The 16,960-nt window shown below is 39.2% G+C and overlaps 1 protein-coding gene across 1 annotated transcript in view; it reads right to left on the reverse strand.

Annotated features, from left to right (window-relative positions):
* LOC114651175 (von Willebrand factor A domain-containing protein 3B-like) overlaps nt 1-16,960 on the reverse strand; it is a 257,875-nt gene that overhangs the window by 155,957 nt on the left and 84,958 nt on the right. Inside the window, exons 11-14 of the mRNA XM_028801128.2 lie at nt 10,804-10,958; nt 8,760-8,898; nt 6,110-6,241; nt 5,918-6,016 (exon numbers count right to left, since the gene is read on the reverse strand). Of these exons, the coding sequence (XP_028656961.1) occupies nt 5,918-6,016; nt 6,110-6,241; nt 8,760-8,898; nt 10,804-10,958 (525 nt within the window). The remainder of the gene's footprint in view (nt 1-5,917; nt 6,017-6,109; nt 6,242-8,759; nt 8,899-10,803; nt 10,959-16,960) is intronic.

Below are 16,960 nucleotides of genomic sequence, written 5' to 3' on the forward strand. Positions count from 1 at the left end.
ACATAGCTTATCAATTTCTACTGTCAAGATACAAATATGAATACTGTCTTAGTTTATGTGTAAACAAAGCTATGAAATTACCAGGTTAAGCACACAACACTAGGGCTGGGAATTAGCACTGATGCCATGATTTGATGCCAATGCCCAGATTCAAGTCAATATTGAATTAGTGTGCACTGATATATTTGAAGTGGTGTCATTTTTAGAAATTACTTAACCTTGCATAGAGAACATTAATATAATGTGACAAATTTTAGTAAACTTTATTTGAAGGGTGTCTACATAGTGACTTCATAACATATGCATAAGCATGGAATGACACTTAAAAAGAAATATTTAATTAGTAATGAACAGTTAACATCAGTATTTGTAAGGTGTGGAACAAAACATCATCACTCTTTAAAAAAGAAAAAAAAAACTTTTTCACAACACTGCACACTTTCAAAATTCACCATAATTTACCTAACATATGTATCGCCATATCAGAGTCCAAACATATCATGGGGACTCCTTGAATTAACACAATGCAATGTATCTACTTTATAAAACATCTATACCATCTTGCGAATAATATTATCATAAGATAATCAAAAATTGTTTCTTAAATAATAAATGTTATCAATAACCTTTTTATGTGTTATGAATCACCATGTAGACACCCTTCAACTAAACTGTTAGCCAAATTTATTCCCCTACTGGACATTTAAAATAATCTTGAAATAGTCTAAATTAAACATACAGCGGGAAGACTTGTGACTTTCTATAATTCTAAGTTACACATATCTTCCGTTGCTCACATGTAGCAGTCACCAGTCTTGAAAATGTGTTCTCACAGTTCCTCCTCAGACAAAAAGTAAGCATTTTAAAATGAGGATCTAGTACTGATGCCTGTTGACAGAGGTTTTGGATGAATCGAACATAAAAGAAAAAGAACCAGCCATCGTCACTGACAACTCCGCTAATATGAACTATATTGTACAGCTTATGGAGCTACTTCACATTGGTTGCTTTATGCACACTCTCAATTTGGCATCGCCAGCTGCTCTGAAAATTCCAACAATTGCCCGCTTGCTTGGCCAGGTGAGGCGTGTTGCAAACTTTTTCCACTGTAGCAATATAGTTAGACATGTGCTTAAAGAGAAGCAACATTTATTGGACTAGCCAACACACAAACCTGGGATTGATACGGTCATGAGATGGATCTACACATTGTAAATGCTCAAAAGGTTTTTGGAACAACAGCCAGAGAACTATGATGTTTGTGTATGACACTGGAATCTGTAACGAGAGTAGGGTGCAGATCGAGGAGACCCTGGAGAGGTGGAGATATGCTCTAGAGAGGAGAGGAATGAAGGTCAGTAGGAACAAGACAAATACATGTGTGTAAATGAGAGGAACATCAGTGGAATGGTGAGGATGCAGGGAGTAGAGTTGGCGAAGGTGGATGAGTTTAAATACTTGGGATCAACAGTACAGAGTAATGGGGATTGTGGAAGAGAATTGAAAAAGAGAGTCCACGCAGGGTAGAATGGGTGGAGAAGAATGTCAGGAGTGATTTGTGACATACAGGTATCAGCAAGAGTGAAAGGGAAGATCTACAGGACAGTAGTGTGACCAGCTTTGTGAGCTGGAGGTGGCAGAGCTAAAGATGCTAAGGTATGCATTGGGTGTGACGAGGATAGACAGGATTAGAAACAAGTACATTAGAGGGTCAGCTCAGGTTGGAAGGTTGGGAGACAAAGTCAGAGAGGTGAGATCGCGTTGGTTTGGACATGTGCAGAGGGGAGATGCTGGGTATATTGAGATAAGGGAGTTAAGGATAGAGCTGCCCAGCAAGAGGAAAAGAGGAAGGTGTAAAAGATGGTTTATGGATGTGGTGAGAGAGGACATGCAGATGATGGGTGTAACAGAGCAAGATGTAGAGGACAGGAAGATATGGAGAAAGATGGTCCGCTGTGGCAACGTCTAACGGGAGCAGCCAAAAGAAGAAGAAGAAAAAGCCAGCAAGCCACCTCAGTATCTCTGCTTACTGTATATCAGAATCAGAAAACTTTATTTATCCTGAAGGAAACTGCTTATGTTACAACTTAACAACAGACAAGAGACATGTTACACTAAGAGCACTTATAAAAGTAATCATGTAAATATAATGAAGTATAAAAAATTTAAGTATCAAACTAAAGTACAGAGTGTTGCACCTTAAGTTAATATTGCACATTTTGAGAACAAATAAGGTTATTCTCATGTGAAGAGCAGACAATTTATTGCACAAGAACAGATAGTATGTTGCACATTTCAAGTACTTGAACAAATGTACCTGGATATCCAATAAAGAAAAAAGGGTAATAGCTTAAAGTGTGGGTGAGTGACCGGAAAAGGAGTTCTAGAGTCTGATGGCTGTGGGAAGGAAGGATTTCCTGTGACGTTCAGTGGAGCACTTGATGCTAGTCAGTCTACTGCTGTAAACATTCCTCTGTTCAACCACAACACTATGAAGTGGGTGATTAGCATTTTCAATAATAGACCGAAGCCTAGACAACATTCTCTGATCTGCCACTGTTTCCAAGCTGTCCAGTTTCTCTCCTACCACAGAGGCAGCCTTCTGAATTAGTTTAGTCTTCTGATGTCTGCCACTTTGATGCTGCTCATGCATGCCACAGCGAAGAAAATGACCACCACGCTGTTATAGAACATCCGCAGCATAGTGTTGCTGACACTAAAAGATCTGAGCTTGCGTAGGAAATACAGCCTACTTTGACCCTTGTTGTATATGGTCAGCGAGTTCCTGGACCAGTTTAGCTTATTGCTCATATGCACCCCTAGATACTTGTACTCCTCAACGATCTCCACCTCCACAACCCTAATACACAGGGGAGTGGCTGGAGATTGTGATCTTCTTAAATCAACTACCAGTTCTTTAGTTTTACTGGTGTTGATCTGCAGTTGATTCAGCTCACACCAGTCAACAAACCCATCCACTACCTTCCTGTATTGCATCTTGTCTCCATGTCTGATACTACCAACTTATTGCAGAGTCATCAGAGAATTTCTGCAGATGGCAGCCCTCTGTGTTGTAACTAAAATCTGTAGTGTACAGGGTGAAGAGGAATGGTGACAGAACTGTCCCTTGTGGAGCACCAGTGCTACACAGCACAGTGTCAGACATAGAGCCCTATAGCCACACAAACTGTGGCCTTCCTGTCAGATAGTCCATGATCCACGAAGCTAAGGGAGCATCCACCTGCATTTCCAATAGCTTACTCACCAGTCTGGCTGGCTGGATGGTGTTAAAGGCACATGAGAAATAGAAGAACATAATTCTGAGAGTTCCTACTGGTTTATCTAGGTGACTGTAGGCACAGTGCAGCAGGTAGATGATTGCATCTTCAACTCCAATCCTCGCCTGGTAGGCAGAAAGGTTGTTCCTGGTGTGACAGAAATGCAGCACGCTTGTCTGCAACAGATCCTCCACAGGTGTCCCATCATTTCTAATGTAGAGACATGTGATTCATCATGAAGTAATCTTTTGCCCCGGATAATCAGGTGTCTCAAGTTAGGGCAATGCTTTGCTTAAGATCTTCATAAGCCCTAGGTACAGAAAGTTCACTCCTTTGCTTTCACTTTGGTATAGCATACTGCAGTGTGAAAACTTGTATCATTTGTTGAAAGTCCAGTGCAGGGTCTCATGTCTTTACAGATAAAAACTGCTATAGATTGTTATTTTTCGGGCACAAGGTGAATTAAATGGAAGCTTGGAGCTATCCAGTGTAAATTGTTTAGGCTCTGCATATTTGGATGTCAACTGAGATTACATTTATGGGTGCAGAAAATGATTTCCCAAATTTGTTACATATGGCTTTGCTTTTATCTAGTTGTTCTTTTTGATGCATCCACATATCTGATTTAAGTGTCGAAGACACTGATTTCAGTGAAGGAGGACACATCATTTTATGCAGTCCTACCTGTAGCCAGACCCTTCTCAGACTATGGGAGGTAATAAAGTGCTTTTTCTGTAGAAAACCTCAACAGGCACATTAATGACATCCACTGGATCAGACACCAAAAACGAAGATAAGCAAAAATCTGCAAATACTAATTGAGCAGGGTAGAGATTCAGAGATTGATCTTGAGACTTTAAGAATCGATATTGAATTGTTTAAACGGAAAATAAGGATTAATCAGAAAATCTATATATTTATACCCAGGCCTAAACAACACATTACAGAATCATTATGAAAGATTCAGTGATGCTTCTGAGAGTGAAGCTATCATAAGCAATGCTCACACTTATTTTATTTACTTGAAAAGTTTATGAACTGTACTTATTCATGCACAGTGCCTGTCTGTTATTATTAAGCAATTGTCTGTAACAGTACAAAATGTAGCATTAACTGAGGAAATTACAAAGGTACTGAAATCAAATGGTACAGTTAGAATTACAGCTCAGGTAAAAATCAAATTCAAAACTTCTAGGACTTGGTTAGTTCAGACATTTTGTGCAACTTTCTGTAAAACAAAGAATCCAAGAATTTTTGAATTACATCAATCAGGTAAATAAATGAGGTGTATTAGTTAAGTTTGAACAAGTAAATTTAACTAAATTCCTATAACAGCAATGATCTTATTCCTCTGTGGAACTAGCTTATGTAAAACTATGTCAAGAAACTGGGATTGGAATTGCCCTTTAATTAAGCCCACCATACGCGTTAAAGCACTGCCTTGTAACCAGGAAGGATGTCAAACAATTTTCTCACTACTGACTTGCTGTGTGTTACGTACCATTGTTCCATTGAATTAAAGACATGAATGATATCCCAAAGAAATAAAATAAACAAGTTGTAGCAGTGCTACTTAAAATGTCCTACATCTCCCAGAGGCCCCAGTGGTTTAACACTATTGGACAGCTTTGGTGGGTGCAGGGGCTGCTGGGAGGAAGATTGAGTAGGTGAGACATCATCCAACTGTTTGTTAATACATCTCATACATTCAACTGGATTACGACTTGACCACTTAGAATTACAGTTTCTGTCTGGATGTATGTGCTGTCCTGTGCCTGCCTGTCCATCTGAGTTCATAATGATTAGATGATGATCCTAAACTTTCAAAGAAGTCCAATGCAGAATGGCACACACCACATCGGGAACCTGGTAGGATAAAACTTTACATTGCTTTCACAGGGTGTTTCAATCCCACATCCATCATCAACTACCCCCGATATACTGGACTGTTTTGGACATTGTTGTTAGTGTTTATTGTGTGCTGTTAGTGTTGCAATTTATTATTGCGGTTGGGGAGATGGGAAGAACCTTTCCATACATGGCTTTGGTGAAACTGTGTATTCTTTTTCTATTCTTTGAATAATATGTTTAATTGTTGATTATTTATTCGTTTTGGCAATAACAGTGTCTCTGTGTGTAAGTGCATGCATGCTAGGTCAAAGTTGGGTGTGTTCCTGGCATCCCCGCAATAAAATAAACAAAGCACTGCCTTCATGTACTATATAGAAGATTCTGTTCTAGCATACCCTGTTCTGAGTCATAAAACATAACATACAGTGAAATACCAATACATTTACCTTTGGTTTATTCATGCAGAATGTCAGGTGACAAGGTACTTTTTATCTTATTTTCCTTTATCATTTTTAACTTAAAAATCATAGCTACTTGTCATGTTTTTAATGCTTTAGTATAATATAAAAACTTCCAGTTCATCCAGTTGTCATAAAGAATATTATTAATTAATTGGTGACTAATACCTTGAAAGAAAGCATTTTCAAATAGGCTAGAAAGTTCTGCTTTTCATTTTAATTTATTTCAGTCATCAAAATGGAAACCTACTATATCACATTCAGTTGTATGGGTACCAACAGTTATATATTTTCACAAGCAGAAAAGCTGAATATATAGCTCATATTTACCTGGTCTGGCCTTCCATCTGTTAGTAGATAAATTGCCTTGGTACCAGGATCAGCAAAGGCAAGTCTCAATGCCCCTAGTGTGTTTGTAGATCCACCAGCCTAAAATAAATATTTCACACTGTGGTTTTGATAATGTACTCAAAATGACGTCTAATTCCAGACTTAAATATATTTAGTTGAACTTTATATTACCTCAATGTTTCTAACCCAAGCCCACACATATTTCAGATTATAGTCATTCACTTCTACCATCTTTTCTTGCCATGCTTTTGGTTTAGAGTCATACTTGACAAGGTTAAACTTCTTCTTGTACTGTAGTTGTTCCTGTAAAGATAAAAAAGACTCACTTTGAATTGCATAAAGACTCACTGTAAATTGGGTGGTATTTGTACATTTTAGTTGTGCCCATGAGGGTTTTGTTGGGGTACTGTAGTTCCTGCACACATCACACACATGTGTGGTTTAAATTCATTAGTTTCCAAATTAGCCCAATATTAATGCGTGACTGTGAATTACAATGGAATGAGTACAAACAGGCAAATTGTATATGGAAGTTAAGCATTTATAACTAAGGCCTATTAAATAGATTAAAAAGTATAAAAATAATAATAATTTGCTAACTTTGAAGCTAGCATCCCTATTTCAGAGGAAACACAATGTTCTGTTTCTTTGCTTAGTGTCACTATGATTGGGTACTGTTTGAGTGACTGGTGCCTATTCCAGACGAGTTTGTTGCTTATGTCTAGAACAGGGGTCTGCAACCTTCACTATCAAAAGAGCCATTTTGCTCCCTCTTCCTCCAAAGAAAAATAGTCTGGAGCCGCAAAACATAACACAGCTTATAAACTTTTAAAAGTTTTAATCTTTTTTTAGATTTTACATGTTACAACCACGGAATACAACAAACAGAAGTGCAGTGTGCATGTGTAGGCCTACTTTGAAATAAATTTAACTGAACTCTGCAGGCCTATTTGAGTCCTTCCTATACCTGTATAAAATTAAAATAAAAACTAGCCCACTTTAATATAAATAAAACATTTAGCTGTAGCTTAGCAGCTTTAAAAAAGTAAACATAAAATTCCATTTCAGTGTGCTCTCATCCTCTTCAGGTTTCCCTCTCAGCCAGCAATCAACTGAAGCACCTGAACATACAAAAAAACCTACATCAGCTCCGGGTCTGAAATAAATGTGTGGTTTTTTTTTTTTTTTAAATATTAGCCTATTAAATGCTATTGTTCTCACCTGTTTAATGTGACTTCTGTTTCTGAAGTTCGCTGCAGATCATCTCTAGCACTTTGAGCTACTTTTTGTATGAAAATGTGCTATATAAATAAATGTTGTTGTTGTTCTATGTCGGTGCTATACGATGTGACTTTGACCTTCACACAGGACTGCAGGCTCATGTGTGAGGTGGGAGAGATATTTGGACTTTATGAAGTTCATTCTTGAGAAAACTTGCTCACATAAGTATGTTGAGCCAAAGATGGACAGGACTCCAAATGCATATTTTTTCATGTTCATATATGTTTCGGGAATGGCACTCCATGTATTGAAAACAAGTTTGTCGGGTTTGGGGAGGTTTTCAATATCAGTCCATTTGTGCTCTTTAGCGAGAGTAGCCTTCTGACGGGCGACTTCTTCAAGATCCACTGTCAGGCATTTGAACTTGGACACCCATAAATCTTTATCCGCTATGCGGCCAGTTCAATTTCTAGATCGGGCTTACTTACTCCTGTGAATGCGGATGTGTTCAGCAGGGATGGGTCGATGTCCAGGGAAGGAGAGAGTGTTTTTTTTCTTTCTGAACTCACTGAATCTTTCTCTAAATGCAGCTTGCATTGCAATAATTGTACGGTGGAAATAATCACAATTTATGTGAATGTTCACTGCTTTGAACTCTCTCAGGGAGGGGAAGTGAGAGAGTGTACCTTTCTGTACATCTCTGGCAAACACTGTCATCATGCACTCAAACACCAAAACATCCTACGCCAAAACATTTAAAGTCAGAGAATAGATGCTCTGATATTTTTATGAACGATTCTTTCATGTATTCTCCGTCTGTGAACGGCTTACCCCTCCTTACGATCTCTTGAGCTGCCACAAAACTAGCAGCTGTAGTTGATTGTGGAGAAGTGATCCACTTTTTGAAAGTATGTTTGCTCTGTTCATCTTTCCGTTGCAGTTCCGAAATTGCTCTCTTTCACTCATCTTCACTTGGGTATTTTTCAGTGAATGCTGAGTGCTTGTTTCGAAAATGTCTTTCAACGTTACATTTTTTGTTGTTCGATAATTTATCGCCACATATTAAGCTCACCGGTAAGCCAGCGTCGTTGGCGGTGAAGGCAAATGCTTCTGTCCACGCAGAATTAAACTCTCTGTTCTCTTCTGGGATTTTTCATTTTTGGGATTTATTCATGGTTAGTGCAGGGGTCGCACACTCCAGAAGCCACCTGCAGGTAAAGGCGAGGGCTATAGACGTAGATGTGACGCATATTTTAGTTGACAAATTATAAATAAAAATAAAAATTAGATGTTAAAGTGTATAACAGTAGTAGTAGTAAATAAACATTATATATATTACATATATTATATACAAATTAAATTAAGAAATTGCCGTTATTCATTTTCATGTTTTTTTTTTTTGTCAAGGCCAAAAGGAGCCATTACAAGGAGGCTGAAGAGCCGCATGCGGCTCCAGAGCCGCGGGTTGCCGACCCCTGGTCTAGAAAATAGTCTGGCTACCCACAATCCTCCACTGAAAATGGTAGATTTACATTGGTCAAACATTTGTACACAATTAATACTAATGCATGCTTGCACACACATACTGTATGCCTCAAACCTGGATGAGCTGATGAAGAGTTTCTTTCAGTACTTTCAGTTTCTTTTTCATAGACTCAGAGGCATCTATCAAAACATACACTTGGTCCTCAAGAATGTTCCCAAAAAACTCTCTGCTACCAGTCTGAAGCCATTCAAGCCTGCCGGAAAATATAGATTTATACAATAAATATTTTAGTTTATTTATTTCCAATTACATTTTTAATAAGATACCACAGAGTACAAACAGAAAAGCGCTATATAAATGTAATGAATTATTATTATTAAACATCGTTAAATTGTTTCTATGCATTTCTGATGGTCTTTGCAAAATCCAGAAATTCACATTCTAAAATATTGACCAGGAGCAATGCTAGGCAACATGATGACACAGTGCACAGCATTGTCTCAAAGCTCCCAGGTTCAGCTACTGGCCCTATGTGGAAAGTTATTTTATTGTATCATCGTTCACATGGACCTATCCCCAAAGAAATACAGTACATGTTAAGTGATTGATGACACCAACTTTGAGTAAATGTGTTTGTGTACTTGTATGTCTAGGGTAACCTTCTGCCTCACTCCCAATTCTGCTAGAATAGGCCTTGACCCCCAAAGACCTTGTAAATGAAAAATTGTAAATACACAGCATTCAAGGACATCAATTTGAATTAAGCAAAACCTATACATTTATTTATTTGTCTATATTATGGTATGCTTTAAATTTTTAAATGACAACATAATCTGGTCAAGGATAAGATTAAATGATTCAATAAAACTCCATATACCAAGCTGACCAGAACAGCGGAATCAAAGATGTCTTGAATGGCTTTGAAATTCTGTTATTGTTCTTTCCTGACTTGTGACTAATATTCACAATCTAAATTAAACCTTTTAAACAGAAAATACCGCCTACCTACTTACCCACCTTTCCACCTACCAATCTCACTTTGTACTTTAATTTTACTTCAATTATTGGAGTTAGATATTTAATTGAATGAATGGTTCAGACATTTTGCACATATATGCCAAAGTGATATTTGTGTATACTTAAAAATGTTGACAACTTTGTTTTTGTTGACTTTTGAAGTGTTTCACACATAATGGTATTCAACTTTACATAAAATCTTTACATGTAAAATGTGTCTGTATAACATGTCAAATATAATGAAAATATTTTGAAACTTTACTACAATCCATGTCTCTGAGACAGTTCTTCTTCTTCTGCATAGAAAGTTTTCTAAACACATTCTTGACAAGATGACATTTGCATCTGTCTCAACCCATTAAAATATGTTGCTTGACAGCATTATGTTTTGGAAGCAACTTAACAAGCAGGAGAGTTGAACTTCCATTTCTCAACTTATTTTAACGTATTTCTACATTGCACTTTGCTACCCTCTACAGAAGTGTGTCCTACTGATTGCTTATTTAAAGCATTTGCACTATGTCCATGCCCCTATCACTGTATTCAAAGGGGGTCTAAATATTCCTCAGAATGCACTACTACAGCTTGATTTGATGGAGATGATACATACCTCAGTATGTCCTCTCTCACTTTTACTTCTTGGCATTTCCATAACTTCCATCATCACCATTTCTAAATTTCTGGCATGTATCTCATTCCTAATTATTGCTGTCTCGAACATCTTAAGTTAAATAATTCTATATTTCTAGTCATCTTCCATCTGAATCAATAGTTCTTTGAGCTTTTTCTATTTTTTTTTATTGAAAGTTTTCTCCAAATTCATAAATAGGCCTTGTCACCGCCTCTAGTATTTTCTCACATTACATCCTCATTTCCACTTTCATTTCCCAGATTATGCTGTACCTAAGATATGTTTTATCTTTGAGGTAGCTTCTTTTCTCCTTTAAAATTACCTCGACAAATAATGAAACTTATTTGTTGTTCTTTTACTGATCCTGCATGGTTAACAATGGATAAAATGAGGCTGGCAAATGTCATGCTTTCATGGGTATGTTGGAATGTAACGTATGTTTCACGAGTCTAAATTATATGCTGTATGCATATGACTGATATTCGATTAATGGCTTAAAGCAAAAGTCACCTTTTTTGTAGAGTATCAATAACCGTCTTCATCATGGTTTCATACGAGTTGCACTTTTCAGCCGTAATATAAATATGGACCAACGAACCATCCTTCCACAGTGTGTGAGCAAATTTATCACAGTATTTTGCATTGATTAGTTTATTCCCTTTCACCTAAAATGAACAATAAATTTGTGAAGTTAACAATATGCATACAGTAACTGAAATGTCCATCCAACTTATAATTAATGAAGATATATTCAAGACTTTAGTATACATATTTAGCAATGTGCATTAGATTAGAATAAGAATGTAAAAGAAATTTTAACATGTTTGGAAATTATCCGAAAAGTAAACTGCCAAAATATTTAGAAATGAAAAACTATTGTAATTGAATTACTGTTTATTAGTATAATTTCAGAATAGGTTTTAGTCAAGAGATAGGGCCAGTGGTGTGTGGTTTCCACTATATGACATAAGGTAACTTGGTTAGGTCAAGTCTTCAAATAAAGGACTTTAAATGAACAGTGAACTTCTATATAAATTCTGCATCAGCTGGTATCTAGTATAACTAGGTACATTTCCTATCAAGTAGCTGGCATCATGGAGTTCAGTAGAATGTATGGAGACTATTTTCAGCAGAATGCATGCAGGAAAGGACATCAAACTAGAGTAAGTGTAAAGGAGCAATTAAAAGAGCCCCTATTTATGTCATCAACAGAAGCTTTCTGTTGACTCTTCTACTGTAAGCCTCATCAACAAAAGGGATATGGAGTAGTACGGAGAAGCAGTGGATGATTTTGTCATGAGCGGCATAGGAGAACCACCTGAAATTAAACGTTAACAAGACAAGGGTGTTGGTGTTAGAGTCACTATTGCAGGGAGGAGGAAGAGGTGTTGCAGAGTTATATATATATATACTGTATATATATATATATATATATATATATATATATATATATATATACATAATATATATATATATATATATATATATATATATACTATATATATATATATATATATATATATATATATATATATATATATATATATATATACTGTGTGTATATATATATATATATATTTGCAGCTGGAGATCCACAAAGGGAGAAAAAATGAATTACGTATCATGAAGTAGTTTTTATTCCTGAGCTTTCAACCCCTGCCAGAGGTCTTCATCGGAGGATAATGCTTAGACTTACAAGAATCAAAGGCAATATATAGCAAAACATTACGTGGAGGGTGTGGGGGGGGGTGGCTAAGTCAGTGTGATGGGGGGGTATTGGGTGTACAGTTCATTTATTATGAACATATTCTTCTTAAGTTTGCATATGCTGGATTTATGTCCAAGTGTCTGTTGATAGCGTTCTCATTTGATAGCCAAGATTCGGCCAGCTCTCTGGCACTTTTAGTGTTGGCCTTAAATTTTACTTGTACATTGTCCCAGTTTAATGTATGTCCTGTTGATTTAGTATGCGTGTAGATCAATGAAAGTGAGTCCTTTCTTCTGACGTCGTTGCAATGTTCCTGTATACGTGTTACGATTCTTTTTGAAGTTTGTCCTATGTATACCACTGAGCAAGAACTGCATGGAATGCTATAAACTGCGTTTCGTGTTTCTGCTATCGATTTCTTGTTTTTAGCATTAAACAGGACTGTGCGCAGATTGTTCGCGGGTTTGTGTGTTATTCTGACGCCTGACTTGGCCAGGATGCGCGCTGTACCTTCAGATACCTTGTGGTGATAAGGGAGTGAGTGCCAGGTGGGGCACCTGGCACTCCTGGCACCCTAGCCAGTTAAAACAAACATAATGATATGGGGGCAGTATTTCTTTATTGTATTATAGCATTATTATATTGTGTATATAGGTCCAGGTCTTGCACTAATATAATAATTTGTTTTACTGTCTTACAATGTGTTTTTATGTTCTCTGTTTCTGATGGGGGCGGCACGGTGGTGCAGTGGGTAGCGCTGCTGCCTCGCAGTTGGGAGACCTGGGGACCTGGGTTCACTTCCCGGGTCCTCCCTGCGTGGAGTTTGCATGTTCTCCCTGTATCTGCGTGGGTTTCCTCCGGGCGCTCCGGTTTCCTCCCACAGTCCAAAGACATGCTGGTTAGGTGGATTGGCGATTCTAAACTGGCCCTAGTGTGTGCTTGGTGTGTGGGTGGGTGTGTTTGTGTGTGTCCTGCAGTTGGCACCCTGCCCGGGACTGGTTCCTGCCTTGTGCCCTGTGTTGGCTGGGATTGGCTCCATCAGACCCCTGTGACCATGTGTTCGGATTCAGCAGGTTGGAGAATGGATGGATGTTTCTGATGGAGCATGTAAATTTTGAGGCAGGCCAAATAAAGAACTACCCATTTACTAATTTGAATTTGGAGAGATAAGAGTGGTATTTGCAAGGAAAAGTAAGAAACCTGGCCCCACAACTATAACACACAGCTTATAAATGTCAGAACCTACAGAGAATGCAGTTTGTTGTGCTTTTACGAAACGTGGCTAACTACCACCATCCCAGATGCTAACGTGGAGCTACCCGGGTTTAGTACAGTTAGAGCAGACAGAGACGCAAGTACATGCGGGAAGCACAAAGGAGGAGGTCTAGCTCTCTATGTCAATATAAGGTGGTGTAACTCTGGACATGTAAACATCAAAATCTCCACTTGCTGCAGGGACATCGCACTGTTGGCTGTAATTTTGCATCCATTTTACTTGCCCAGAGAGTTTGGACACGTCATTGTTGTTATTGTTTACATCCCTCCTCGGGCGGACGTGGAGATAGCGAGTGACATCATCCATTCTGCTGTTGCTAAGTTACAAACGCAGCATCCTGAGGCGCTTGTGGTAATTGCTGGAGATTTTAACCTTGTGATGCTGGACAAAACATTACCTGCCTTCTCCCAGTATGTGGACTGTAACACCCGAGGAAATAAGATATTGACTTACTGTATGCAAACGTTAAAGACGCATACAGCGCCACCCCGCTGCCTGTGCTTGGGAAAGCAGATCATAACCTGGTTCTGCTTCAGTCTCATTACAATCCAAGAGTGAGGGAGCTACCTACAACCACACGCTCATTCAGGAAGTGGTCCCTTGAGGCAGAGCAGGCTTTGAGAGACTGCTTTGGAACTACGGACTGGGATATCCTGCAGGGATCTTATAGTGAGAACATTGAGGAGGATGTTGACTGCACTACTGACTACATCAACTTCTGTATGGACATTGTAGTTCCAGTAAGAACTGTACGCTGCTATGCTAACAACAAGCCATGGATTACAAGTGACATCAAGGGCCTTTTGAACCAGAAGAAAAGGGCTTTTAAAGACGGTGATCAGCATGAGCTCAAGCACGTGCAGAAGGAACTCAGAGTCCAGCTCAGTGCAGTGAAGTAGCAGTACAGGAGAAAGCTGGAGCAGAAGTTGCAGAATAACAGCATGAAGGAAGTGTGGGATGGGATGAAGATCATCAGTGGCTGCATCTCGAGGCGGGGTGCCACCCACCATCGAGAGAGACGTGAAGACAGCAAACCAAATGAACAACTTCTTTAACAGGTTTGACCACCCTAACCCACTCTCACCTCGGAGTACTACACCCTCCACCCATCCTTTTGCTGATACCAGCATAGGAGAGACATCCCCACCCACAATTACAGCAGCGCAGGTGAGCAGAGAGCTGAGGAGACTTCGTGCCAGCAAAGCAGCGGGTCCAGATGAAGTATCGCCACAACTGCTGAAGGTCTGTGCGCTGGAACTGGGGAGTCCTCTACAGCGCATCTTCAACCTGAGCCTGGAACAGGGGAGAGTCCTGAGGCTTTGGAAAACATCTTGTATCACCCCAGTCCCAAAGGTATCACGTCCTAGAGAGCTGAATGACTTCCGGACTGTCGCTCTGATGTCACATGTGATGAAGACCATGGAGCAGCTGCTGCTTCAACACCTGAGGCCACAAGTATGCCACGCCCTCGACCCTCTGCAGTTCGCATACCAGGAGAAGGTGGGAGCGGAGGATGCCATCATCTATATGCTACACCAATCACTCTCCCACTTGGACAGAGGCAGTGGTGCTGTAAAAAGTATGTTTCTAGACTTCTCTAGCACCTTCAACAACATCCAACCTCTACTCCTTATTAGCAAGCTGACAGAGAGTAGATTCATACCTGGTGGCATGGATCGTGGACTATCTTACAGTCAGATCCTCAGTATGTGCGTCTTGGGAACTGCAGGTCTGACATTGTGGTCAGCAACACAGGAACGCCGCAGGGGACTGTACTTTCTCCGGTCCTGTTCAGCCTATATACATCAGACTTCCAATACAACTCGGAATCCTGCCACGTACAAAAGTTCGCTGACGACACTGCTATCGTGGGCTGCATCAGGAGTGGGCAGGAGGAGGAGTATAGGAACCTCATCAAGGACTTTGTTAAATCGTGAGACTCAAACCACCTACACCTGAACACCAGCAAAACCAAGGAGCTGGTGGTGGATTTTAGGAGGCCCAGGCCCCTCCTGGACCCCGTGATTATCAGAGGTGACTGTGTGCAGAGGGTACAGACCTATAAATACCTGGGAGTGCAGCTGGATGATAAATTGGACTGGACTGCCAATACTGATTCTCTGTGCAAGAGAGGACAGAGCCGGCTATACTTCCTTAGAAGGCTGGCGTCCTTCAACATCTACAATAAGATGCTGCAGATGTTCTATCAGAAGGTTGTGGCGAGCGCCCTTTTCTACACAGTGGTGTGCTGAGGAGGCAGCATTAAGAAGTACGCCTCACGCCTGGACAAATTGGTGAGGAAAGCAGGCTCTACTGTTGGCATGGAGCTGGACAGTTTGACATCCGTGGCAGAGCGACGGGCACTCAGCAGGTTCCTATCAATTATGGAGAATGCACTGCATCCACTAAACAGTATCATCTCCAGACAGAGGAGCAGCTTCAGCGACAGACTGCTGTCACTGTCCTGCTTCACTGACAGACTGAGGAGATCGTTCCTCCCCCAAACTATGCGACTCTTCAAGTCCTCCCTTTAAACGTTAACATTATTCAAAGTCTGTTTTTACCTGCATTTTTATTACTCTTTAATTTAATATTGCTTTTTGTATCAGTATGCTGCTGCTGGAGTATGTGAATTTCCCATCTTGGGATTAATAAAGTATCTATCTATCTATCTATCTATCTATCTATCTATCTATCTATCTATCTATCTATCTATCTATCTATCTATCTATCTATCTATCTATACAGTATTTATATACAGTAATTAACTCCATGGGATAGACCCGTAATTTATTGAACTATTTACCCCATGTCACTTTGTATGAGAATAAAAGCCCTTTCTTTACAGACTGCTGTTCCTGTTAAAAAAACATCAACAATGCATTACGTCCGGATAGACTGGAGATTCTAATATTAGCCTAATTTAAATTAAGTGTTGATATGTGTGGGAATATGGCTTGCAATGCACCAGCTAAATAGATGGGTTGGTTCATGCCATGTGCCCACTGTTTTCATGAAAACTGTTTTACTGAAAAAACTATGGGGCTCGCCAACCCCCCAGCCTGCGCTACTTGCCAGCCACTTCACGTCTCTGCCACTCGCGTATATGCATTTCACTTTCACCAAACAACAAATCTTTTAATTTTTGTGGATACGCTTCTTCATTGGGAAGAAACACTACTTTTACCTGATGGCAACACGAATTAAGACGATCTACAAGTCTCCGACTTAAAGTTTAAATCCGAACAATATATTCGATCTGTTTTCACTGTTCCATTATTTTACTGAGTAATAATTTCCGTATGTTTGCCCTAATGCGATCTATACTATAATTTTTTTTGAGACTTTCAAATTTTAGTACTTTCATTATCTCTAACCTGCTCTGCATGTGTATCGCATCAGCGTTTTTGATTTCTTTACAACATTATACTTTGTCATCTGCTCTTGTCTTTTATTTCTGGTCCCAGGCGTGTTTAAATCTCTTGGTACAAGGTCTTGTCTCGTGGGACTTGAAAGTATCTCTCTGAAAAAGTCACATCTCATCACAAGCTAAAAAGTCTTGTCTCGTCCCTGGATTTTTTATATAGTAAAGAGATATGGGTGGATGAAGGATCTAAAATGTCATTTTTACTGATTATTTCTGTCTTTAAATTCTGTTATCTGAAGATGTAAAAAAATTGTTT

Source organism: Erpetoichthys calabaricus, chromosome 4 (genome assembly GCF_900747795.2).
Source record: "Erpetoichthys calabaricus chromosome 4, fErpCal1.3, whole genome shotgun sequence".
NCBI lineage: Eukaryota > Metazoa > Chordata > Cladistia > Polypteriformes > Polypteridae > Erpetoichthys > Erpetoichthys calabaricus.